General features: G+C 37.0%; 1 protein-coding gene across 2 annotated transcripts in view; it reads left to right on the top strand.

Moving 5' to 3' along the window:
* LOC145994344 (solute carrier family 22 member 18-like) overlaps positions 1-25,649 on the top strand; it is a 70,400-nt gene that overhangs the window by 27,788 nt on the left and 16,963 nt on the right. For both annotated transcript variants that reach the window (XM_083130461.1, XM_083130463.1), the window contains exons 3-4: positions 7,074-7,323; positions 24,188-24,320. In XM_083130461.1, the coding sequence (XP_082986587.1) occupies positions 7,074-7,323; positions 24,188-24,320 (383 nt within the window). The remainder of the gene's footprint in view (positions 1-7,073; positions 7,324-24,187; positions 24,321-25,649) is intronic.

The raw sequence follows: 25,649 nt of genomic DNA, 5'->3' as shown, positions 1-25,649 counted from the left end.
GATTTTTATTTGAAAATTCTGATTTTCTCAAAATTTTGGAAGGGGCTGTAGCATCATCGGTAGAGGCATGCATATTTCGTTTTTGACAAAAAGAAAACGAAATTTGAAATAACACATTGCAATGTTAATTTTTAAGGTTTCTGAAAGGTGTGAGGTGCATTTTCCTACCCTGTTTTGTCACGAAATGATGCGAAATGAACTGCAAAATGCGAAATAGACTCTTAAACACGAAATTTACCGTTTATATACCGACGCGACACTTTCTGAAGTCTGAAGTATCCTGTGTGTTATGCAATTCACGGAAAATTGATTAATTTTGCTGTAAATATTTGAAAAGCAAAAATGGACTCCTCTATACAGGAATAAACTTAATATTCTGGTAATGATTTAATGTGCTATTAGAAGGGATAGTATGTTTATTTTGTGTAATAGTGCAGTTTTCAAATCAATTGGGATTATTTTCACATTTTTAAAACCGAAATGTAATTTTATATACAGCTTTTTCACCGCTATAACAGCTTTTGAACCCGAAATTGACTCTGTTTTTATACTGATATTTTGCTTTTTTATTTACCAAAAGTATGTGCCTCTAACCATCGGCCATGCCTCTACGTACGCCAGTGTTCAACGAACATGTATTTTTTTGTGTGAACAATGAGAATTAACTAAAGAAAGTTCTTGGTTCGTTGTTAGATTCTAATGTATAGACAAAGGCTAGGCGGACAAGAATACAGTCATCAGTCTGCCTTCCCATTGTATTATTTACCGCAGCACGTTTGAATGTCTCTCTTTAAAATGTCTCACCTTGTTGACTAGACAATTATTCAAACGACAATAAGCTTAACTATTGGAAAATGTTTTGTTGGTAAGAACAGTGAGACAATCCAGATGTGAATTATCGGGGACATTTATGCGGGGAAGAAGCCGGAAAAATTCCAACCAATTTCGGGAATCGAATCCGGATCTCCCGCGTGATTGTCAGATTCTCTACCGACCAGACCACCGCAGCTTTTTGGATGAGTTCCATACTTTAATTATTTCAATTTATTTTAATATATTTTCTTGTTTTATGGATTTTCTTCACCCTTAAAATGTCTCACCTCGTTGACCAGACAAAAAACAAAAAAAAAACCAAAAAAATGCTCCCAGGATTTGATAAAAATTGAATGATTAGAAAGTAATTTCTTTCTATTGTTTTCGTAAATGGTATATTTATGTAGATCTCTACTACATAATAGTAGTAGTGGTATTAGTAGTATTATTAGTAGTAATTCAGCTAATTAATTAATTATAAGTATTATTAATTAATTGTGATCATTATTATTTAATTAAAGTATAATAAATCAAAGGTAATGTGAATTTGGAGAAAGTTTTAGAAGTAACCCCCCCCTTGACGAAATCCTGCGTACGCTACTGGCTGCAACACTAGTATTGCAATGAAATTAACACTACTCTCTGTCCTGTCTGTTTAAACTCATGAGAGATGGCCATTAATCTCTCACTGAGTAATGTTAATGTCCAATATTATAAAATAAAATACTAATAATAAATACGTCAATATTTTAATATCATATTTACTCGAATCATTCAATCATAAAAGCAAATCACTTTCTTCAAGAATTGACTTTTCTCTGCCAGCTCTGCTAAATTTTAACTTTCCATCTACTGATTTATACGACGGGTGGCCATAAAGTAATTTCCAATTAGTAGGGACATTGATTTTTCGCAAACGCCAAAACCGTGAAAAATGGTAATTGCTGCGAAGTTATGTTTAGGAATGTGCAGTGATGTCTGGACACATTTTTTGCTCTTTTGAAATATCGAAATAATGCGAACTTGGCATAAAATGCCAATTGTTGGCATTTTTAGCGATTTTTTTTTAAAAAATGTCCTAAAACAACGAAATATTCCATGAAATCCAACATTCTTGTCTTTTCTAGGCCATGTTTGTGTACATAGAACATGCAAGTTTTCCAACATTTTACTGAAGAGTAAACTATAGAGTTATACGTACATGGAATAATTCCGACAGCCACATTAAATCATGTATTTCCCACGATTTTTTCAACTTCTATCAAAACCATTTGCATCACAGGGCAGAGTGTCAGGGTTCTAACAGGATATCGAGTGTGTATATACAGTCACATGGGAGTCACATCTTAAGTATTTGTCGCGTGAGATGTGTTTTGAATTACCAAGCTAAGCGTGCACCATTGGCATTTGTCGAGCGAGAAATAATGCTCAGTCGTTAGGGCATCTGACTACCATGTTAGAGACCCGGGGTCGATCCCCTGCGGTGGAGAACCGGGATCTTTTCCACCTATTCAAACTCCTCGGGTGCCCACCCAGCATCATATCAAGTGGGTACCTGGAGGAAACTTTGAGGTATAAAGGTAGCCAGGAGCGTGGTGCTGATCACATCACCCCTACCTTTAGCTGTGATCAAGAACGTGTGGGGCCCTAACTCCACGCCCCTACTATATACCTTCATGGAAAAGTGCAGGGGAACACTTTACTTCCTCAAAAATCTGTTCCAACATATCAAACTGTCACCAAAATCCGTAGACCATTTGACCTACAATTTAAAATAATAGTTTAAAAGCACAATGGAGTATTACGTTTTGGTATATTTGGCAGATAAATTTTCTAAAAAAACAAAATCACGAATTTTGGGAAACATAACACTAACAAGTCAAAAAAGATAATGCCAATTTTTGGTGCCATAATATATCGGTACCTGTCACGTGAGAATGATTGGTTTTAATTTTTTGGGTGCATCGCCACTTATGGTCATTATGCACCCTTCAGTATATACAGGGAAAATTCCATTATCTAAAATGCTTACCTTAAAATTAAAAAAGGGGTATGGAAAATAACTTTCAAGATATCAAACTCTCATGACAAACTCTCATGAAGAGGCGTAAGCCATGTGACTTACAATTTGAAACAGTAGTTTAAAAACATACCATGAAGGTATAATTTCAGATATTTGCCAGAAAATGTGCTAAAATGAAAATGTGAATTTTGGGAAAAATAACACCGTATAGTAAAAAAATAAAAAATAAAAAAATACACCAATTTTTTAAAAAAATAAGAAAATATCAAGGTCCCTACTGATTAGGCATAAATAAAACAAGAATACCAGTTGTAATTTATTGCATTAGTAACAGTGAGTCCTATCCTAATTTTCGGCATAATCACCACCATTGTTCTGGCATTTGTCGTAGCATGGCACTAAATTTTGTATGCCCATGGTATATGTGTCTGACAGCAAAGACTGGAACTATCTCTACTGCAGTGTAGCTGTCAAATCCTTGTCCTGCCAGAAACCTCTTCAGTTAAACAAAGAGATGAAAGTCGGTAGATTCAAGGCCAGGGCTGTACAGGGATTGGTCCAAGAACTCTCACCTAAAGTGATACAAAGGGCCCGTGTGTACTCAGCTGTATGGGGTTGTGCACATTCGATTGGCTTTCCGTGAATTGTCTGGACCATCATCTGACCATACTATCACTCACGACGTCTGCCAAATTTTGAGCGTGCAATGTAGGCTACATCGCAGTCGGTGGGAGACTGTATGAGAGCTGCAATCTTTAACCTAGAACTGTCCTAAAGCGGCTGCATTGCAACTGTACCAGATTACAGCTATATGCCACTCACTTCATCCTGCCTGCATGTGTGTGTGTCGCTCTTCGACCACTAGTGCTGTGTATAGGCACCATTGGAGCTTTTTTCAGGATGCCCCTCGTATATGAACTTTCAGAAGCTTTTATTATTAGAGTGTTCCTGTTTTAATGTGTGGTTAGATAAATCAGGTACCTATACAATGCAATTCTATAAATTCCTTGCGTTAAATTTCTAATACCTACATACCCTTTTCGTCAGCATTTATGGTATAACTGCACGTTGTCAGTTTCATGGTACTTCACTTGGATATACTGTACTGAAGCAGAAATCCCATTGATAATGTAAGGAAATATGATACTTTATTTTGCTCGATTCAATTGTTTCACTTATATGCAAAAGTTAAGTTGTTTGCTTTACAGAGAAGAGAGAAGTAGCTTTATGCATTGAAAAATGAGTCCGCACTCATGGTTCTTGCAAGCAGAGGGTTCCAAACCTCAGTGGAAATATCAACATATAATACCGAGAATGTATAAGGAGACTGATAAATTACAAATTGTATTTCTTAATCATCCACTCTTCACTCTTATCTCATTTAGTCGTAACTTTAAAAATAATCAAGTATTTTATTTTAAACTTACTGCGTATGACAAAATTCCGCTGCGTATGACAAAATTCCGTAATCCTTCCCTAGCTTGTGAATTGTAATAATTTTCCAAATTCACTATTTTGCAGTTTGAATTCAAATCATAGAGAATAGAGAAATTAAATCAATTTCATAGAAGATAATATTGGTACTTAACAAATCCATACCTGGATCTATATGAGTTTATTATTTCAATTTGCAAAAACATTGATTTAGTTTAGTTTGTAATTGTCAGGGAAAAATGTAAATTTTGTCCTGGAAAACCTGGAAATGTCAGGGAATTTCATTTCTGCTTGTTTGTAGCCACCCTGACTATAGTGTGGCACATATTGTATCTACCAATATAAGTTGGCAACCCTGTCGGAATGCAGGTGCGCATGCATAGAAGTTTCCCATGCTTAGGCCGCTGCAGGTCTCGCAATTAGTCTGCCATGTAATTGGCTGGTTCAGACACGAATCGTGGCAGTAGAGGTGTTAATCCGAACGGGTCCCATTCAGGAGACACTGCGACAAAGGCCCAACGAGGGTTGCCATCAACCAGTGCCAGAGCATCACGACATGATACAATGGGTCACACAATAGAGAGCCAATGACAGCGTGCAGAAACAGAAGTCTTCAGGTTGAAGGAGGCGAATTCCCTGGCACCCTAATGCTTCCCAGTGCAGTACCTACTGCATCTCCTGAATGGGACCCATTCGGATGAATGCCTCTACTGCCATGATTCGTGTCTGAACCGGCCAACGTTACATGGCAGACTAATTGTGAGACTTGCAGCTGCCTAAGCATGGGAAATTTCTGCACATGCGCACCTGCGTTCAGACAGGGTTGCCAACTTCTATTGGTAGATACAATATGCGCAACCCTGTACATTGCACTGTGCCATGAAGAGACAAGGGTAAGGATGTAACACTCTACACATTCTCGACCTCTACCATCGTGGAGGTACTGTGATCAACACCATACTCAGTCCACCTTTATCCTCCACCCCCCATTGGTTACCTATTATAAAGGCAAGGAATGAAGCATGCCATCAAAACTAATAGATTATGAAAAATAGGAAACAAGTGTGAGGGTAAATGTTTTGTCTTTGTTGCTTTATTTTAACTGTGTTGTACTGTAATACTTGCTTTATGTAGTTACATTATGTGTAATTTTAGACTGATTTGATAATATGATGACCATTCAGAAAATAACTTTCAAAAATAATTTTCAAACACTGTTTGGTTAGCATCAGCCAAAGTTCCAGCATGGCCTTAAGGCTTGGCTGGAGCTTTTTTCAACAGAGGGACAGATTTTTTCTTTTAGTTTCACTCTTCTTTCAAAAAACCAATTGATATTCCAAAATTTGAAAAATTACATCTTAGAATTTCTTCTAGAGTATTCACTGTTGCCTAGATATTCTCACTAGTTTCGTGGTTATGTAATTCTATTAAACTATTGATAATACAATGTGTCCCAAAATAGTGTTTGCACTCGTTGAACGTCAATAACAGGAACACTAATAACACAGCATTGATCACAGTTCCCCACAGGTAGTAACTTAACTGTGTTAAATCTTCTTACATTTCTCGAAAGAAATATTTCTCACCTCTACCATTTTGTGTACGCTGCTTGACAGTCTGTGATGGGACAAAAAACAAATGAAGGCCTATGTGCTGTCACACATGCTCAGCATAGACATTGCAGCTTCAAATGCGAGAAGTCCAATGAAGTCATCTTTAATAGTTTCTCTGTTATTTAAGTTCAAAGAGTTTAAACATTATTTTTGGAAACACTGTATCTAGATAAGAGCGAAAGCAAACCACATTGAGATTCACGTGAATTCTCTGGAAGTAGATGTATTTTTCAGATTTTGGAACATCATAGTGGTTTTCAAAAGGAGAGAAAAATTCAAAAATATGTAGCTGCCCTCATGTTGGCCAAAGGACCAGTCGAGCCTTATGTGCAGGTTGACTCTCACAGTTAAAAATGAGAAAGAATAGAAACTGTAAGGTTCATTCCATGTCAAATCAGGCAGGAGTTGACCCTCATAGTCACCGATTTTGATGATATTGGTACACAACTTTCCTTTGCTCCAAAAACTGACACCTGTGAAAGGATTTTGCTGAAATATGATTATTACGAATTATATGAGAGTTGATCAAAAACAATTTTTCACACACATGCAATTTTCAATTTCGTATATCTTGGGGAAGTAGTAAAATATTACGAGATGATCAATAGTTGAAACTTAGTCCAATTCAAATGTCTTACTCTGTTCAAATTTCAAGTCTGAACAGCTCAAAACACACCCCAATCCATTTTTCTCATTTTTAGATATTTTAACTACCATAATTCCTCTTTCGACTGAGAAAGTCTTATCGTTGTGTTTTTCCATATAAGAAAGAAAAAAATGAAATTTGTCCTGCACCAGCAATAAACTGAACAGCAGTAAGCCTATGCTGAAACTTTTCTTTTGTGTCCCGAAGGATGTATATTCTTACTGTACAGTGACAGGATGGTATTCCACTTGATTATTGTCTTATTTATATGTTGTTATTACTAATTTGTTCATTGCTGGTTGTTGGATATTATGATGATACTTCTTTTCCCGAGGAAACCACAATAATCTCAAATTAAATTAATGAAATGAATATTTGTTATCTTGCTTTTCTTTCTCTTGATTCACCGTAGACTGAAAGTTAATTTCTGAAGTTATTTTCTGAATATATACACCACATTTTAAAACTACTATTGATTTCTGCACTTGTAGTTAACAAAGCATGAATCTGTCAGTACTCACTAACATTTTCCCTACTATTTCAGCAATTAACCAAAAGTCACAAAGTAGATGGAATATTATGTAGTTTTCAGCCATATTTGATTTTATTGGAGTTTGCTATAGCACCTGCATTTGGACATTTTGCTGATGTGTGTGGGAGTCAGCAGGCCTTATTAGTAACATGCTGCATGGTATTTTTGACAAGTGTGTGCACTTGTGTTTCAAGTTACATGAACCTGACAATTTTTATGTACCTGTCACACATTCCTGCTGTGTTCACATACACATATCTCGGTAAGTAACAGTTCCTGTAAGCTTATGAAGTTACAACCCAGGTTATTTCTACAAGCAGTTTATATGTTTAGAAATTCCTAACTTATAGAAATTGTTAAAATATTTTTACTAGGGACGTAAGGTTCTATTGTCTTGTGAAGTGATTGTAAACAGGGAACATTCATCAACATACCAATGAAAGAACATATTCCTGTAAGTTAACATTAGTTCATACACAAAGAAAAAGTAAATACTAGGACTGCTGGTATTAGACAATATCAGTTTGTATTTGATAACTGATAGCAGCTATGGTTTTTCCAAAGTCCGATAAAATCACAGACATGCATTTATTTTGTGGAAAAGATATTGACTACAAAGTCAGGGAATGTCAATTGTTAAGCAATTATGATGACCAAAGTTGTCATAGAGATTGAGATAGATAGGCAAACTTTGTGCTCGTAGTGAGAGCTTACTTCAAATAAACAACCAACCTCTTATTTTATTCATTAATTCTTTCATCTAGGGCAGTGGTTCCCAAAGTGGCACCGTGTCTCACTGCAAAATGTTCAAATATTTTCTCTGAAATGACTGATTGTTATGAATAAGAGTATGATTGTTGCAAATATGTGCTTATTTAATACTTTTTACAAATAAAGCAGAGTTTTTAAAAGTCCAGGAACCCATTAATTCTAATGTGTTCTATTGGGTTCTGCAATAGGACTGGAACCTTTTTTCTCTCACAATTTAAATTCGGTCCAAGTTGCTTATTGTTTCATCGAAAAAAGGTTCTTGGAACGTATTTAAATTGGTCCAGAAAAAAGGTTCCTGGACTATATTTAAATTCATCCAGAAAAAAAAATGTTCCTGGAGAGAATTTAAATACTTTAAACATAAGAAACGTTCTTATGGGCCACAGCCCATGTTCACTTGCTGATTTTTTCTCCCAGAAGGAAATTGAATTTTTTTATGATTCCTGGAACTTTAACAACTCTGGGATTGTTAAAGAGCCAGGAACCCATACATTCTAATGGGTTCTATTGGGCTTCATAACAGGACCGGAACATTTTTTCTTGCACAATTTAAAATTCGATTCAAGTTGCATATTATTTCATTTCAATGAAACTGATCTGGAGAAAAGGTTCCTGGGCCGTATTTAAATTCTTCCAGAAAAAAGGTTTCTGAACCGTATTTGAATTGATCCGGGCAAAAAGGTTCCTGGACCGAATTGAAATACATACAGAAAAAAAGGTTTGTTATGGTCCAGAACCCATTTACGCTTGCTGATTTTCTCTCCTGGACCGGAATTAAATTTATTTAAAATTCCTGGACCTTTAACAACCCTGATATAACATGTTTCTGAATTTAAAATATGTTTATCTTTTAACTTACCATATGAAGTTGTACAACATGGTTGCTAGACCATTTTTAAACAAGTATATATTTTGTGTGGTGTGAGCATCATATGCTGACAGTTCAGAACCACTGTTATTTTATTTTTACTATCATTGATTTCAAGATGGTGGACATTTTTTTATCGTCACGTGCATAATTTTCTCCATTTGTAAGCATCAGTGGTAATTTTTTATCTCAGCTCTGGTAAGTCCTATGACAATGAGACAAAATTGTTTGACACTTGAATTTATTTTCTATTACCTGTGTACCAATAGTGTATGTCAAAATTATTTTAATCTTGAGACTTTAATATTTTTTTTTCCTACAGGGTCATAAACATTTACTTTTTGTTAAAAAGCTCCGACTCCAGAGTTAAATATCTCTGCTGGGCAGTTGTTTAAAAATCTGAAATTTGTACACAATACAGTACTCTATGGTAAGTGACTTCAGTTAAAATTTTGAGTTTGAGATTCAATTGGTTGAACAGATACGGTCATGCAAATATCATGAGAAATTCAATAATTTGCATTACATAAGGTATGTCAAATTTCATTTCTTATTAACATATTTTGTGTTAAAATTCTGCAAACTGTAACTCAGAATGTAAATGAACAATTGAAATGGGTCGGCAATAAAGTATATATACGAGGATGTGCTGAAAAGTAATGCATTTTACTCTTTTGTTACTGTGTAAATGCATTTTGGATTTGAGCAACCATGCATTGTATTTATCAGACGTTCCCACTTCTCCTTTGAATGTTTCAAACTTCTATCGCCAGGGGGTGCTGACTATAGCGAGGAAAATAACAGCTTGTAATCATGCAACGTCAGTGGAGCTCCTGAAGCAGAAGCAGGTTGCGGTGATTGAGTTTCTAACCTGCAGAAAATGTGTCCACATTTGACATTCAAAGGAGAAGAAAGGTTTTTTATGGGGATGTGTAGACATCAGTAATATGCGACATTGGGCTGTTCATGCTTGTAATGAAAACCCCAGCTGAAGAACTCTCAATGTATGTGACAGAACGTAGTGGAAGACCTTGACTGCAATTGATGGAGGTCATCGAAATCATGTTGGTGATCTAATTAGAAAATTGAGCTTAAAGAAAAGACTGCCTGTCATGAGAACAAACATAGGGAAGGTTTCAGCTGCTTTAAGAAGAAATTCTGAGAGCTCATTTCATAATGTAATGGAAAATCCTGAAGAAAATATGGATCTCAGAGATGAGTTTGAACAACTTATCAGAACTCGGAGAAAAATGTCCCATGGCAAACAAAGGGAGAAGAGAAGGTCAAAATCATAAATCTGCTACCTACGTAATGGACTCGAAAGAGAATAGCTACAGAGTTCAATCCACACGAACGTCTGGTAAGCTTGACAAGAGAACTAGTGAAACATCAGGGCATTCTACCAGAACTAGGGAAGACACAGTGTTGGCATTGAACCAGAGACCGTTACTACAGTACGGACGCGATAAGAAGCAGGGTGCAATCAGAATGCAGAACGTGACCAAATTCTGTCTCCTCGTTGGCTGCCATTTGGCTGGGGGGTTTCTACGTTGCCACGTTCGCACAAACACACGGACAGGCTAGTCAGCTGTTGGCAAGCTCGGGGAAAAAAGCATCACGCGAAATTAAGCACGTACGTATCAGTATGCTAATATATGTTATTTCCGTCATAAAGTGATAATTTAACGAATCTAGAAGTTTGAATCTGAAGTTTCTTGTAGGTTGACGTTAACTGCCAGTGTGAATTTTACATTCTGGCAAGCATGAAACATTTTATCTTCCTGCTCTACACAGCAACCGAAAACCTTCACTGAAAGAACCTTTGTTGTTTTTATTATGGTACATTGCAAGCATCAGCTACCGGTAACTTTTTACTTATGTTGTATCGTATCACAATTACCAACAAAAGAAAATGCATCCTGTGTTATGAACAACACTGTGGCAAATCGTTCTCCTTTGATTTTATGCCGCCTCTCTTTGCCTTCTTTGTCACGCCACGATTGTTGAAGCTTCAGAACGTACAAATGAAATGTATTTCTTGAAAATTAGGGCAAATTACGTATAAACAAATTACGTACAACTTCGTTTCGTTAACACGTTTTTAAATTATATTTTGAGGAACCTACAAAAATTCACCTCTCAAACAGAATTTTACAGAACTGAGTTACTGTATTACGGAGAACTTATCAGGAACAAATCAATTGTGTGTGAATTGATTGATTGAGTTGGTGTTTTAAAGTCCACTTTATGCACACTACGTCTAATCTGGAATGGACCTACAGTTGAAAGTGGGATCCGAACCACTATGTGCCTCGACAGGGTATCAAACCCAGGACTACTTGATTACAAGGCGACAACACTTACCCTACCACTGTGCCATCAGGGAGGCACATGTGGATGTGTGAATTGAGATAATTTGGGAAGCTATATGAGAATACAGGCTCTGGCAATACAGAGTTCAATAAATTACAACGAAAAGCTTGGCAATTGCTCGATTTCCTTAACATTAATGATACATTTGGTACATGTGTTATTAATGCTTTGAGCTACCTGTATGTAAAAACATAAAAAATGAATGAAAGAACAGAAGTACCTAGTAGTTAGAGAATGAGTTGTTTTTGCTTACCGGCTACCATTGCAGTGGCGCTATCCCAAGATCATCTTCATTGTTGGTTAGTAAAGGTACATCTTCGTCTGAGCTACTACTGTCACTGCTGTCTTCCCGCCGAAGTGAAATTACAAAATCCTCCATTTGCTGCTCTTCAACTCCCTCCTTTTCCCATGCTTCGGAAATAATCTTCCTTGTGTGTTTTATAACCGAATGCCACCGATCTGCTGTCACATCCCCGATAGCCTGTTCTGTCAATTGCAAAATTTTAGACTGTGTAAAAGGTGGCAAAGTGTTCCTCTGTGCTACCAGCCCTTTGACCTGTGCCCAAATAAGTTCGATGAGAACAATGGAAGTGTCCCGTTGTTGACTGTTTAACCAGATGTTTAATCCTACACATATTTCTGTGGGCTCGCGAAAATCCTGAAGTAGGTCAATCCGGCAACAGCACGTCGCTACCAGAGTGGGTGGTTCCATGCCGCATGCTATCGTGTCCCGACCTGTAGACTAGGTGAGTTTTACGACTTCTTCAGCTGGAGTTTTCATTACAAGCATGAACATCCGAACGTCGCAGGTTATCCCCATTAAAAACCTTACTTCTCCTTTGAATGTCAATTGTGGGCACATTTTCTGCGGTTAGAAACTCGATCACCACAAGCTTCTTCAGGAGCTCCACTGAGTTTGCATGGTTACAAGCTGCCATTTTCCTCGCTATAGTCAGCACCCCCTGGCGATAGAAGTTAGAAACATTCAATGGAGAAGCGGGAACGTCTGATAAGTACAGTGCATGGTTGCTCAAATCCAAAATGCTTTTACACAGTAACAAAAGAACAGGAGGCATTATATCCTCGTGTGTGTGTGTGTGTGTGTGTGTGTGTGCGCGCAGATCCATTTCAGTTGTTCATGTACATTCTGAGTCACAGTTTGCAGAATTTTAACACAAAATATGTTAATAAGAAATGAAATTTGACATACCTTATGTAATGCGAATTATTGAATTTTTTGTGATATTTGCATGACCGTATCTCCTCAACCAATTGAATCTCAAACTCAAAATTTTAACTGAAGTCACTTATCATAGAGTACTGTATTGTGTACAAATTTCAGATTTTTAAACAACTGCCCACCCCTGAAGTCAGAGCTTTTTTTAAAAAAAGTACATGTTTATGACCCTGTAGGAAAAAAAAATATTAGTCTCAAGATTAAAATAATTTTTTGACACACTATTGGTACATAGGTAATTGCAAAAGAAAAAGAAATCAAGTGTCAAATAAACTGCCTTCCCCTGAAAAAATATCTGAAAATTATATTTAGATTATATTTAGAGTGATTAGAATACACAATTTTGATTTTAAAATTTATTATGAAGGAATAATACTTAAAAAATTTCACAAATATAATTGTATCCTATAATATGCTTAACATCACAGATTTTGTCTCATTGCCATAGGACTTACCAGAGCTGAGATAAAAGGGCCTCCCTGATGGCACAGTGGTAGCATTGTTGCTTTGTAATCAAGGGGTCCGGGTTTGATACCTCGTGGATGCACATAGTGGTTCGGATCCCACTTTAAACTGTAGGTCCCAGTGGCGTCTTCTGACCCTGAACTTCAGGCGTTGGCAAAGAAGGAATGTTAACCCCTCCCCCTCTCATTTCTGTGAACCAATATTACACATTTTCTCCGTACCTTTTTGGTGTAAATTTATAAATATTTAGAAAAACATTAAATTACATAAATTATTTTAAATGAAGTAAATACTTCATTTAAAGTATTAATATATTTGAAGGGTAAGGAGAAAATTAATATGTTCAATACTTCGCCTTACAATTAATTTTTAAAGCACGAGTTTGCAACCAGAGGGGTTGGTGGAACTCCTACCTATCACCCATAAAAAAACACCGTGGACATAAGAATGACCGTTCATTGAAAAATCGCTAAAATGCATTCCCGGTTTTTCCCCTTACCCTTCATTTATCCTTCCAAAAAGTAAAATTTGAAAAATCAACTGCTCATTACTTAGTTACTTGAATTCCAGCTCCATTCTTCTTTCTTTAGAGAGAAATGCGCTGATCACCGCCTCATAAAATTTGGATTTATCCCCTTCTCGCAGCTTAGAAAGTAATTCTTTCTGGATGGAGATAAGACTTAAATTCGTCATCCGGTTCTGAGGTTGAGTAGATCGGCAGAATGTGTGGATCCTCTTCAGTGACAAGAACGATCTCTCGACAGATGACGTCGTGGAAGGAATTGTTGCGATCAACACTGCTAATTTATATATTTATGTAAACTCACCCACTAGATTCGTGATAATTTACAATCTTAATTGATGTTTTCTCTGATCCTTCAGTGGAAGCATACCAAACATAAAGTTCATTCTTCTGCAGTTTGGTTAAATTAAACACACTGCCATAAATTTCCTACAATTTATGTACGAGATGGTGAGGAAAGTTTTCTCTTTTATTCAAGTTTTGTGAGATTTAGTAAATCAAAATATTGCAATTTTTCAAATGATGCGAATCTAATTGTTATCTGGTTGCTGATATTATCAATGATTTCAAAGTAAAGCCTCCGGCAGTTGTCTTTCTGTGATTCATTGTTCGGTCGCCTCCTTTTCATTTCAACAACCTCTTCCTCTTCTACTGCACCAGTTATAGAATTCCATAGTGTTTCGAAATTTCCTTTTTCAGCTGTTGTTGATGAAATTCAGTTATTTTATTACTGCAATATACTGAATAATACGTCTGAAAAGGCAAGCAAGTTGAATAAAGCCTTTTTTAAAAATATATTTTCGAAGTCCTTCAAGAAGCTAGAAAATCCTCTGGAGTCATTGCAGTCAAATGATCGAAGTCTCCACTTTCACTAACATGTTCAAAAAACATAAGCAGTGCTGCTTCTCTGTTGTCATTGACTGTCCACACTAGCCTAGAGGTAAAATTTCATCTGGTAGGAGCTAATGACGGGAGCTTTCTGGACATGAAAGCAGAAAGTTCGTGTAACCTCTTTGGAGAATGAGATTTAAGTGATTTAAGACCACAAAATAACACCTTAAGCTCTTTGTTACATTCTAACGATTGTTGCAGCACCAAGTTCATTACATGAACATAACAATGCGTATAAAAAGCTTTCGGATGTTTTTCCAAAACTTTACTTTAAAGGCCATTCAAATGACCACTCAATACAGAATACCCATCGTATGTCTGGGCAATTAATTTATCCCCACACTTATATTTATCCATTATTTCAGTCACGTGACTAAAAAGAGCTCCTGCAGTTTTATCGGCGCTCATGTCATGAAATGCAAGAAATCTCTCTGTGATATATTGAACGTAACACTGTTGACACCTGACATTTTTTGCTAATGTCTGATGTTTCATCGACCATGATAGCCACAAAGTCTGTGTTTTGAATTTCATTGTAGATTTCATCTCTCAGAACATCCGAAACTGAATTTATTAAATCATTTTGAATGCCTGCCGAAGTACCGCGAAAAACTGTAGAATTTAATAAATGTTATTTTTAATGAGGGATCAAACTCGGCACTTGAAATAAGGAATTCCATGTAATTGCCCTTATTTAGAGATGCTGCATTTTTTTCATAGCCTCGGAATGGCAGTTCTTGCTTTGCTAAATAGCAGACGGCGTTAATCAACCTCTTTAATATTTCCCTGTTCTCTTTTACTTTTTCATTGTGTAGCTCTATTTCAGCTTTTCGTTGAGTATCCAAAAGAACGTCAATTCTAGTAGGGGTGGCAACAAAACTACTAAATTTAAAGAAACTTTATTATAAAGATGCAATTCAGACTCGCTGTGTTTTCTCACTGCAGTATTGAGATGATTCAAATCCGCATACCCTTGATAATTCCCAACACCTTTTTTAGTCTAGAATAATAAACATGTCGAACAGTAAAATTTATTCACCACATCACACCCGCAAAGCCAGTCTGAAATTTCATAGAGTTCTTTTCGAAAATGTCTCTCAAAACCTTTTTCAGCACAACTTTTTCCTTTAACACATGTTGACATCGTGAGATTCGAACATGGTCGACTATTGTCAATCACTTGTTTCTTCTCTGAATACGAAAGCGAAGAAAATAAATTATTTAAATACTTTTGCACAACACTTTCACTATTCTCCATCTTAAAATAATCACGTCACTTCACACCACACGTTTAAAAAATAATGCACAACAATCACGAGGAAAACAACGCGGGGCGAATGAAATCCAAATCGTTGGGAACAAATACAACGCCTTGAGAAGGTAACCATGCTGGTGGGTGACAGGGTGCGCATGCGCGGTCATGCTATGTTTTGGCAGTGGTAAGACGTTGGATTTCCTCGCAACGCCCTGCCCGTCACGGACCGATCTGCCTGCCTGACAACCACTGCGTGCTGCGCCGCGTTCGAAAACTACCGGGCGCTCGTGACTGACAATTGAAGAAAAAAGCTCAAAATCGTAATTTATAAAAGTACAGATACTTTCTTCTTTATTTTATTTTCCTTTGGCCATTGACACACGACTTACACACCCAGAGAAATCGCCACTGGTAGGTCCTGTGCATAAAGTGGACTTAAAACACCAAATTCATAAATCAATCAAAGCTGAGAAAAAAAAGTTACCGCTGATGCTTACAAATGTAGAAAATGATGCACGCCACGATAAAAAATGTCTACCATTTTTAAATCAGTGATAGTAAAAATAGAATAACAGTGGCTCTAAACTGTCAACATACGAGGCTCACACCACACAAAATATATACATTTTAAGAAATTGTTAAGCAACCATGTTGTACCACTTCATATGGATTAACCCTTAAAGCAAGCAACCTATCCTCACGAACTGAACGTTGCAGGTGTTAGATAGGCCTACATTCTAACTTGGGCACCATGGAAATTTCTTGAAACACCAAGGGTGCTGCAAAACGAAAAAGTTTGGGAACTCCTGGTTTAGAGGCACCCAGATCCATTTTACACAGGCATTCTTAGATCCCAACTTACATCACCGACCCCAGGAATCAAACCCTGGTGTTCAGGGCTGCCTGCAGAATTTTTATCAGGGGGGCAGCAGTGCTTAAAGTTGAGAAAAAGTGGGGTGATGCTTTGCCCCAGTTAAAGAGAATTATCATAAAGCATCCCCAGCACTAGGATAATTTGCATAGGCACTTAATTTGTTGTCTTTCATAACACCCCTTGTCCATATTTTCATGCTACAATTTCAAAATTTTTATTTTATGAAGTTTTTCCAGATATCTCGGGGGGGGGGGGAAGTGCCCCTCCTGGTCCCCCTCTGGAGGCGCTCTTGCTGGTGTTCCACATGACAGACAAATGCCATATGGACTAGCCCACCACAACTCTTCTCAATTAGTGTACATTAATTGTAACATAAAATTGGTAAATGGCAGATCTGCTTTGTAAATTTACAAATCAACTTGTAATGGCTTTAGGCACCCAAATGCAAGCTTATTTGAAACAGTTCCACCTTTCATATGGAGGGAAAAATGAGCCAAAAATGTCTAGAAGGCATAATAAAAGATGAAAATTTAGGGCTGACTCCCTCCTTCCCTCCCTCCCTTCCCTACTAGACTTCCATGAACATATTTTAACAAACAAAACTATTTCATTTAAGCATGGGTCGTTCAATGGTGACCGAATCATTTGTGAATATAAAAGTGGTAAAGAGCTGGAGAATGATAAAACTGCCAGAGGATGTACGTAGTTTCATCCATCATGAGTAGTGTGTGTTTGCCCCGATGAAGTTGGCACAGTAGTGTTAGGAAAAATGGCTTCAAGTAGTGTGTCTGTAGCTGTGGAGCAGTGGTGTATGATCAAATTCCTTGTGAAGGAGAACCTGATGCCAGCTGAAATTTTGGAAAGATTGCAAGTATAGTATGGCGAACAAAGGATGTCAGATTGGCAAAGAACCCTAGTTGCTGACGAATGAACCGCATGGACACATTTGTCCGACTGGATGTTTTTTATGAGGATTTTTTGTGGAAAGGGTCATGATTAAAGCCCAGTATTCCTGCACATTGATGAGTGTGCTGTACGTAATGCCATTCACAAGAAGAGACCTGGGATGTTGTCTGCAAATGCTATTCTTCACCATGACAATGCACAATCCCACATGTAAATTTGACAGCAACAACTCTCAGGGTTTTGCTCCATGTTCTTACACACTGTACTTAGCCATCAGTGATTATCAGATTTATTTGAACCTCTTAACGAGCATATGAGAGGGAAGAAATTGAAGACAGGTGAAGCACTGACAAAGGAGTCCTGCAGCATCTACGACAGCGTCAACTTCCTTTGACGCCAAAGGACTCAGGGAACTGACACAATAATGCAGGGTATCTACCAGTCAAGAATGTCAAGAAAGTTAAGAAGAAGTCAAGAGATCAACAAGTAGGTCAAGAAATTATGCTTACGGTCAAGAATTTTTGCTATTTTTTACAGTATTGTGAATTTACATTGTTATATATCTGTACTGGGATTTGATAAAATTGAATATTTGTACAAATCTTTTACAAAATTCCAATACAGGTATGTACCAATGTAAATTTTCTTAATTTCCAACTGTACCTAAGTAGTGGACGATTAAATAAATGTTTAGAAAAAGAAAAAGTGAAGAATTTTGGATATGTTCTTTTGGTAGACACCCTGTAATGGCAATGGCAGCAGTGTCTGGATGCTCAGGGGGATTCCTTTGAAAAACTCACATATTTTGATGCTTGTAGGACTTTCCAATTTTTTCCTAGAAATAGAAGTCTCGTCCAACCTTGAACGACCCTTGTATATTCTCAAAACTTGTCAGGGATCCTGGGTTTGAAACCTGGCTTGGGCATGGGTGATCTTGGTGAGTGTTCCTTCATCAATCTCATCACATAGTCACTGATTATCATTATCGTGATTAGCCAAAAGTGGCAGAAAAGTGATGCTAAATAACAAAAATAATAATAATAAAATATCAACAGCTTGTACCAATAATGAGTATCCCTTTGTCAATTTAATTATCACTCATCCTCATTGCAATTAGTCAAAAGTGACTGAAAATTAATGATAATAGTAAAGTAAAAAGTAAAGTGCTCCCCTGTGCATAGCACCACGCCATGAAGGCGTATAGGGGGTGTGGGGGTAACGCCCCACACTTTCTTGATCCGGTCGTGAGTGGGGGTGATGTGATCAGCATCACGCCCCTGACCGCCTTTACCCCCCAGGGTTTCCCCCAGGTACCCATGTTATTCGACGCTGGGTAGGCGCCGGGGCCGCTTCCATCGTTAGAAAAGTTCCCGGATTTGAACCGGCCGGGGATCGAACCCGGGACCTTGAGCATGGTAGTCAGACGCGTTACCGACTGAGCCACCGCATAATTAAATAGTGACTACACAGTCTACCTGATAAGCAATGAGGCTGCAGCCAGTATGTGAAAACAAACAACAGTGTATGGAAATGCTACTTAAGTTCATTCAAAGTAGTGTCCCTATGACTTTATATAATGTGCACACCTGATAAACAACTCGTTGAAGGCATAGTTGAAGTCCTGTAAAGGAATTTGCCCAAGTTACTGCATTTCAGCATATTGAATGTCAGTAATGGCTCTGAAACGCTCTCCTTTCAGTGCACACTTGAGTTTTAGGTAAAGGGGTCAAATCTGGCAAATATGGGGGGGGGGGGTTCCACCACATAGATTGACTTTGGGGCCAGAAACTCCTTCACAGATAGTTCACAGTGTGATAGTGCATTATTATCTAACAGAAGCAGGTTGTTCTTGAATAGTTCATTCTTGACATTTCACAGGCATACAGACATTGCATCACTCCCAGATAATACTGGCCATTCATGGTGGTGTCTCAGGAACAAATTTGTGGTGAATGATTCAATTGGCATTGAAGAAAACAATGACTGTTGTCTTCACATGTGATTGTTGCAACACACGACTCCCTCCCCTTCTGGAATGTTGAATACCAAGGAAACAACCTGTGCACAATGTGCACTGCACATCTCAGGCAGTCATTCCCATAAACATGTTTCAAATCTTTGTACATATCTGTTGAACTTTTTCCTAATATAGAGTAAAATTCGGTCACAACTCTTGTGTTCCATCACGGCACTATCAATGCAATGCTCTCACATAGCCCTACTTCAACGGCCCTCATTCGAAAACTGCTTCATCAATCAACTGGTTATTCTGCCTACGATTACAACACCCACTAGTGGTCCCATTAATTGCAATGTAATATTTATTAATATTCTGAACACAACAATTGTTACAATGTTTGAGCATTGGTATTGGAATTGGCAAGAGCAGAGTTGGAAAAATTCAGGTTATCCAATTGCCATGTGCCTGATAGTTTTTACCTAGCTCCTGAATTTTTTATGGTAGTGTCGGCCATATATTAGAATGTATTGCATAGTTATTCATACTGTTACCAGTTGAGCCTTCTTTAGGAAGGCCACTCCAGCACAAGAATTAATGACTTTTAATCCAATCTTGAAATAATTAATAAATTAAATGTTTTAAGATAACTTTTCATAGCTTATCCTAGTTGGATATGTCTTAAGAAAAAGGAGCTCCTGAATTATTTTTAATTTTGTCTACTTCTGGGTAAGAGTATCGTAAATATGTTGAACCAAGTGTTCATAGAAAAATAATTACTAAAAATATGCTGATGCCAGTGCTTTCATAATCCCACTGTTAAAGAAAATTCTGTAGACCAAGTTAAAATAAGCTACAATAGGACACAGTACTCTCAGAATTGATATGAAAATACTTGGAAAACCTAGAAGTGGCAGGAAATTTGTTGAAGCAAAATGTGTGCGAACTTTGTATTGGTAATAATGTATATTGCTTATTAATTAATAATGATGGGCCTAATATTAATATAACTATCAAACAGTCAATGAAGAAGTCAATAAATCATTTATCATCATCCTTTGCCGTTTCCTGTCTCTGGCTGGGTCGGCATAGAAGTGAAGCCCCTCCATTTCCTTCTGGTCTTCCACCATTCCTCCCTTTCCACGGTGTTCCAATCTTGTCCTTTTCTCCTAACACTCTCTGCTACCTGCTCTTTCCACAGACATCTTGGTCTCCCCCTTGGCCTTATTCCCACTCCATGTGCATTGTAAGCTCTTACTGACAGTCTTTCTGAATCCATCCTTTAAATGTGTCCGAACCATCTCATCTGTGTCTGATCTATCCTGTCCTAAAGCTTCACCACACCCACTGTCTGTTGGATTTCCTCATTCCTTATTCTATCCCTTAAGAATTTCATCTCCACTGCCTGCATCTTTCTTTCTTTTGTCTCTCTCTGTCATTGTCCAAGTCTCTGCTTCGTGCGTAATTATTGGCACATAGTATGTGTTATATACAGCATGTAACAAAAGTCCAGGAACACGTTAAAAAAAATATTGTAGCCAAACGAGTAGCATTACAAAGTTACAAAGTACATCATTTCAAAGAGTAAAGTTGTAAGTTTTTTCTCATTGCAGGTATTACGTGTAGTTCCATATATCGTTGCTAGGTGGTGTCATAATCAAGATGGTGCTTTCTGGAGCTGAGAAAGCTTTCTGCGTGCTAGAATTTGACAAAACAAAGAGTGCAACGGATGCCCAACGAAAATTTAAGATGTAGTACGGGAAAGCAGCACCAACCAGGAAGGCAATCTACAATTGGCATGTGAAGTTTGTTGAAACTGGGTGTTTGTGTATCAAGAAGAGAAGTGGTCGGCCAGGTGTGAGTGAAAATGGCATTGAGCGAGTGAGAGAAGCTTTCACAAGAGTCTGAGAAAATCTATATGCTTCACATGAGTTGGAAATGTCAACAATGACTGTGTGGCATGTTTTGCGTAAAAAAAATAAACATGAAACCGTACAGATTACAGTTAGTGCAAACGTTATATCCTAAATACAAAGACCAGCTCCAGAAAGCGCCATCTTGATTATGACACCACCTAGCAACGATATATGGAACTACACGTAACACCTGCAATGAAAAAAACGTACAACTTTACTCTTTGAAATGATGTACTTTGTTACTTTGTAATGCTACTCGTTTGGCTACAATAAATTTTTAAAAGTGTTCCCGGACTTTTGTTACATGCTGTATTACCCTCTTGCATTTCATAGGTACATATCTGTTCCATATTAATCTTCGAACGCTTTGATATAGTCCACCAACCATTTGTCCTCTTCTGTTTACCTCCTCATCTATTCTTCCACTTCTCTCAATTATGCTTCCCAGATATTTGAAACTCGCCACTACCCTCAATTTTTCCGTGTCCATCTCTATTATTGGTTCATTTATTTCTCTGTTTCTTGTTCTTATTAGCACCTTGCTCTTTTCTGCTCTGAATTTCATTCCTGCTCTTCTGATTTCCTCATTCCAACTATCAAGCTGTCTCTGTACTTCTTCTTCCCTGTTTCCCCATATTACTAAGTCATCAGCGAACAACAGGGCTTCATCTCTTCCTCTCCTATCTTCTTCCCCACCTCTTCGTTAATCGCATCCTTTGTAATTATGAAGAGCAGTGGGGAAAGAGTAGTTCCATGTTTTAGTCCATTACTTATACTGAACCACTCTGTTCTTCCCACTGGTGTCTTCACACAGCTCTGTTTGGCCTTGTATGAGCTCTGCACTCTACACACTATCTCTTCCTCGACTCCTTTCTCTCTTAGAGCTTTCCAAATCTTTGTTCTGTCCATGCTATTGTATGTCTTTTTTATATCTAGGAATGCCATAATCAAATCATTTCCATACTCATAGTGCCTTTCCTGCATTTGCCTTATGGTGAATATCAGATCTACTGTTGATCTTCCTCTTCTAAATCCATACTGTTCCTCTCTCATGTTCAGCTCAGTTACTTCCCTTATTCTTTTCTCTAGTATTTTGTCATACACCTTTGCTGAGTAGCACATTAGTGTTATTCCTCTGTGGTTTTTACATTTCTTTCTGTCCCCCTTCTTTAATATGGGAACTATTAGTCTCTTTGTCCAATCTCTTGGCACTTCTCTCTCTTACCACACTGTTTTCAACACTGTACAGCCACTGCACACCAATCACTCCTGCTCCTAGTATCAATTCCACTGGCACTACAGTTATTCCAGGTGCTCTACTTCTCATCAGTACTTCCTCCGCTTCTTTCCATGTGAGATTAATTTTTTTCTTCACTTCTTCATGTTTATTTCCTTTTTTCATATTAAGCAATTTCTCGAAATGATTTCTCCACATTCTCCTTATTTCTTCATCCTCTTCTACAACATTTTCCCTTTCATCCCTTAGATTACAGCTGTCTCCTCTGTCTCTTTTCTTTTCTCTCACTAGTCCATACAATACTTTCTTGTTCCCATCTACATCATCTTCTAACACTTTGGCTCATTCTTCCATCCACTTTCTTCTTTCCTTCTTGTCTCTGTCTTCTTTTCCACGTACTCTTTTCGTGCATTTTGTGATTTAAATTTAAACCATTTTCTAAATGCATCATTTTTTGTTTTCACTGTGTGTCTAGTTCTTTCATTCCACCATGGTGTTTTTTTCTTTTCTCGCTTGTCCTTCCACATACCTTTTTGGCAGCCTCTACTAATTCTGTTTTAAATCTCATCCAATCTGTTTCTACTCTTTTGCGATCACCTCTTGGCACTTTGGTTCACAATATTTCTTGATATTCCTCTTTTATAATCTTATCCTTCAATTTTCACACTCTTATCCTTCTCTCTTGTTCCTCCCTTCTATTTTTTTTTATTTTCCACCTCCTCACATCTCCTACTAGTAGCCTGTGGTCACTGTTTAAGTTCTCACTGGGTATTTCTTTAATGTTGTTCATTTTCTTTTTTACCTCCTTGTTTACCAATATATAATCGAATATACTTTTGTTCATTATTCCAACTGAATCTTGTGATTTTATGGCATATTTCTTCTTAAATCAGCTATTACCTACTAACAGTCCGTTTCTCTTACAAGAGTCCAGTAGCCTCCTTCCCTCCTCATTCCTCTGTCACCATCCATCTGCTCCAAGTATTTCTGTAAACCCTTTCCTGTCTCTTTCCACTTGTGCATTAAAGTCACCCATCACAATTTGCCATTCCTTTCCTACATGTTCTTCCAAATCGTCTTCAAATTCTTCTTTGTCCTCCCTTGTACAACCTGTTTGTGGGGCATACACTTGGAATTACTTCTATTACTTTCCCTCTTACATTCATTTTTAGTTTTATTATTCTGTCATTTACCCTCTCTACATCCTCACTCATTCCACTTCTGACCAAAAATCCAACCCCACTTCTCCTGCCCTCTTCAGTACCTGCCCAGTACAGTTTATAGTCTGTCCTCAAATTCATTTCTCCTCGCTCATTCCAAAGATGTTGATTCCTCTTCTCTCCATTAGATCTACGATTCCTTCAGTCCTTCCTGTCAGTGTTCCAATATTCAATGTCCCTATTTGTAGCGTAAATTAAAATTAGAAACAGTACAATTCTACTTTAATGTTAATATTTAATGAAACTGTAGATACTGCAATATAAACTAGAGTTAGCTTATGCTTCACCAAAATTAACTCTTAAAGATCCAGCTGTAGGTGTGGTATATTTTGTTCTTGTTATTTATTAATTATTCTTGTTTGTCAAACAACAGAATAGAGATTAGAATGTAAATTGTGCAATAGGCTGTAAAGCAATGCATTTCACTGATCCATCTTTTCTGCTAATTTAACATGTGAAACCCAAGCTCACATTGTACTTAAAATAACATTGTTTTAAAACTCCTTTTGTGTGTGTGTGTGTGTGTTGTGCTTGTAGTTTTGCATGTTGGGCTGCCAAAAGGATGAATTTAGTAGCTAAATAGTTGAAGCTTCTTTTGATGATTGTAATTCATACAAATTCTTCTTCCTGTAGGTTCTCAGATTGTAATATCGAAAGAAAGTTCAGAGACAGGAAGAATTGTTGCACTCTCCTTTGTAGGTTTTGTATACAGCTGTGGAACATTTGTTGCTAAATGGAGTATTCCAATGTTGATTGCTTCTTATGGGTAAGTGCATCATAGCTATACATTTTGGAAAATTTAGTAAATAGGAATACTACAGGTGTCAATATTACAGCCCCTAAATTACGTAATTTTTACCTGATTTGGATATTCACTGAATTGAAGTTAATTTCGAAATGGGTGGGTAGAGGGAGGGGAGGTATCCAAAAGTGACTTCAAGTATGAGAATAGGAGTGAAATGCAGAGAAAATTTTGAAGGGACTTAACAACCAATATGGCTCAACATCATTACTCAAGTTAAAGATGAGTTTTAAGCAGATGAAGATTTTCATGAGGCACAGAAGCTTCATCAACCCCTTCCCTGCGGTGACATTGAAGTCAACTGCTTCCAAAATACAATCATCTCTATATAGATGCAACCTCAAAATCGTTTCATCATAGATAATGTTAAAAATAACTACAAAAAGACTTATTGCATAATGAAGCTAGGAAAGCAATCTATATATAGAGACTGCTGCAAATTGTAAAATGTAGGAAAACACTCATTATATAAAAAAATATTTTTCAGGAACCAACAAAACGTTAAGAATGGATTGTTTGCTCAAAAAGACTAATAAAAGCATGATAAAGTGATGCCTATAAAAATTACTTGCCACTATACTACAACCATTAATTTTAAAATACTATATCTATATAGATGCTCTGCAAAAAAAGACAATTTTAGAGAGTCTATATCACTGGGGGTTTCAGTGATTCGTGAACCAGAGGTACGATAAGCAAAACAGCGCCCCCTCTGTACTTATACAGAATGAAAATCTAGTACACAGTTTCACAATGTCTTTTATAGATTACAATACCTTTACCCATTGACGTGACTAATGTACAATTTACTGCAAGAGCGAAGCAAGTGCAAAAGAAGTGTATAACCTATTTTTGTTCACACTGAATTTAAATAAATTAAAAATTTCCTGCTTTTCCGTTGATCCATTGATAATTTTGTACAATAGAATTTGCTTGTGGATTTCTCTTCTAGTAGAATGTATTATACTAAATCTTTTTTTAGTAATTTTATATGTAGTATCTGTATGATGATTTTTTTATAAGTTTAATAATACAGTATATTTAACATAAGAACTTTTTGGAATATACACCACTAGTATGCCTGTAATGAAACTATTAACATTTAATTATTAATATTTAATAATTAAATACCTATTATAATTAGTGGCTCTATATTGTTAATGTCTTTTGTATTTGTTATAATAAAACCTAGTACATGATAGGAGGGGTATTACATACAATATTTTTTCAATATGTGTTCCGAAAGACGAAAGTTAACTTATGATTGATCATTGATTTCTGTCCTCCTTTCCA

The sequence above is a fragment of the Lepisma saccharinum genome, chromosome 10 (genome assembly GCF_977018435.1).
Source record: "Lepisma saccharinum chromosome 10, izLepSacc3.1, whole genome shotgun sequence".
NCBI lineage: Eukaryota > Metazoa > Arthropoda > Insecta > Zygentoma > Lepismatidae > Lepisma > Lepisma saccharinum.
The sequence above is the reverse complement of the archived record's forward strand: the minus strand, read 5'-3'. Positions and strand labels throughout refer to the sequence as shown.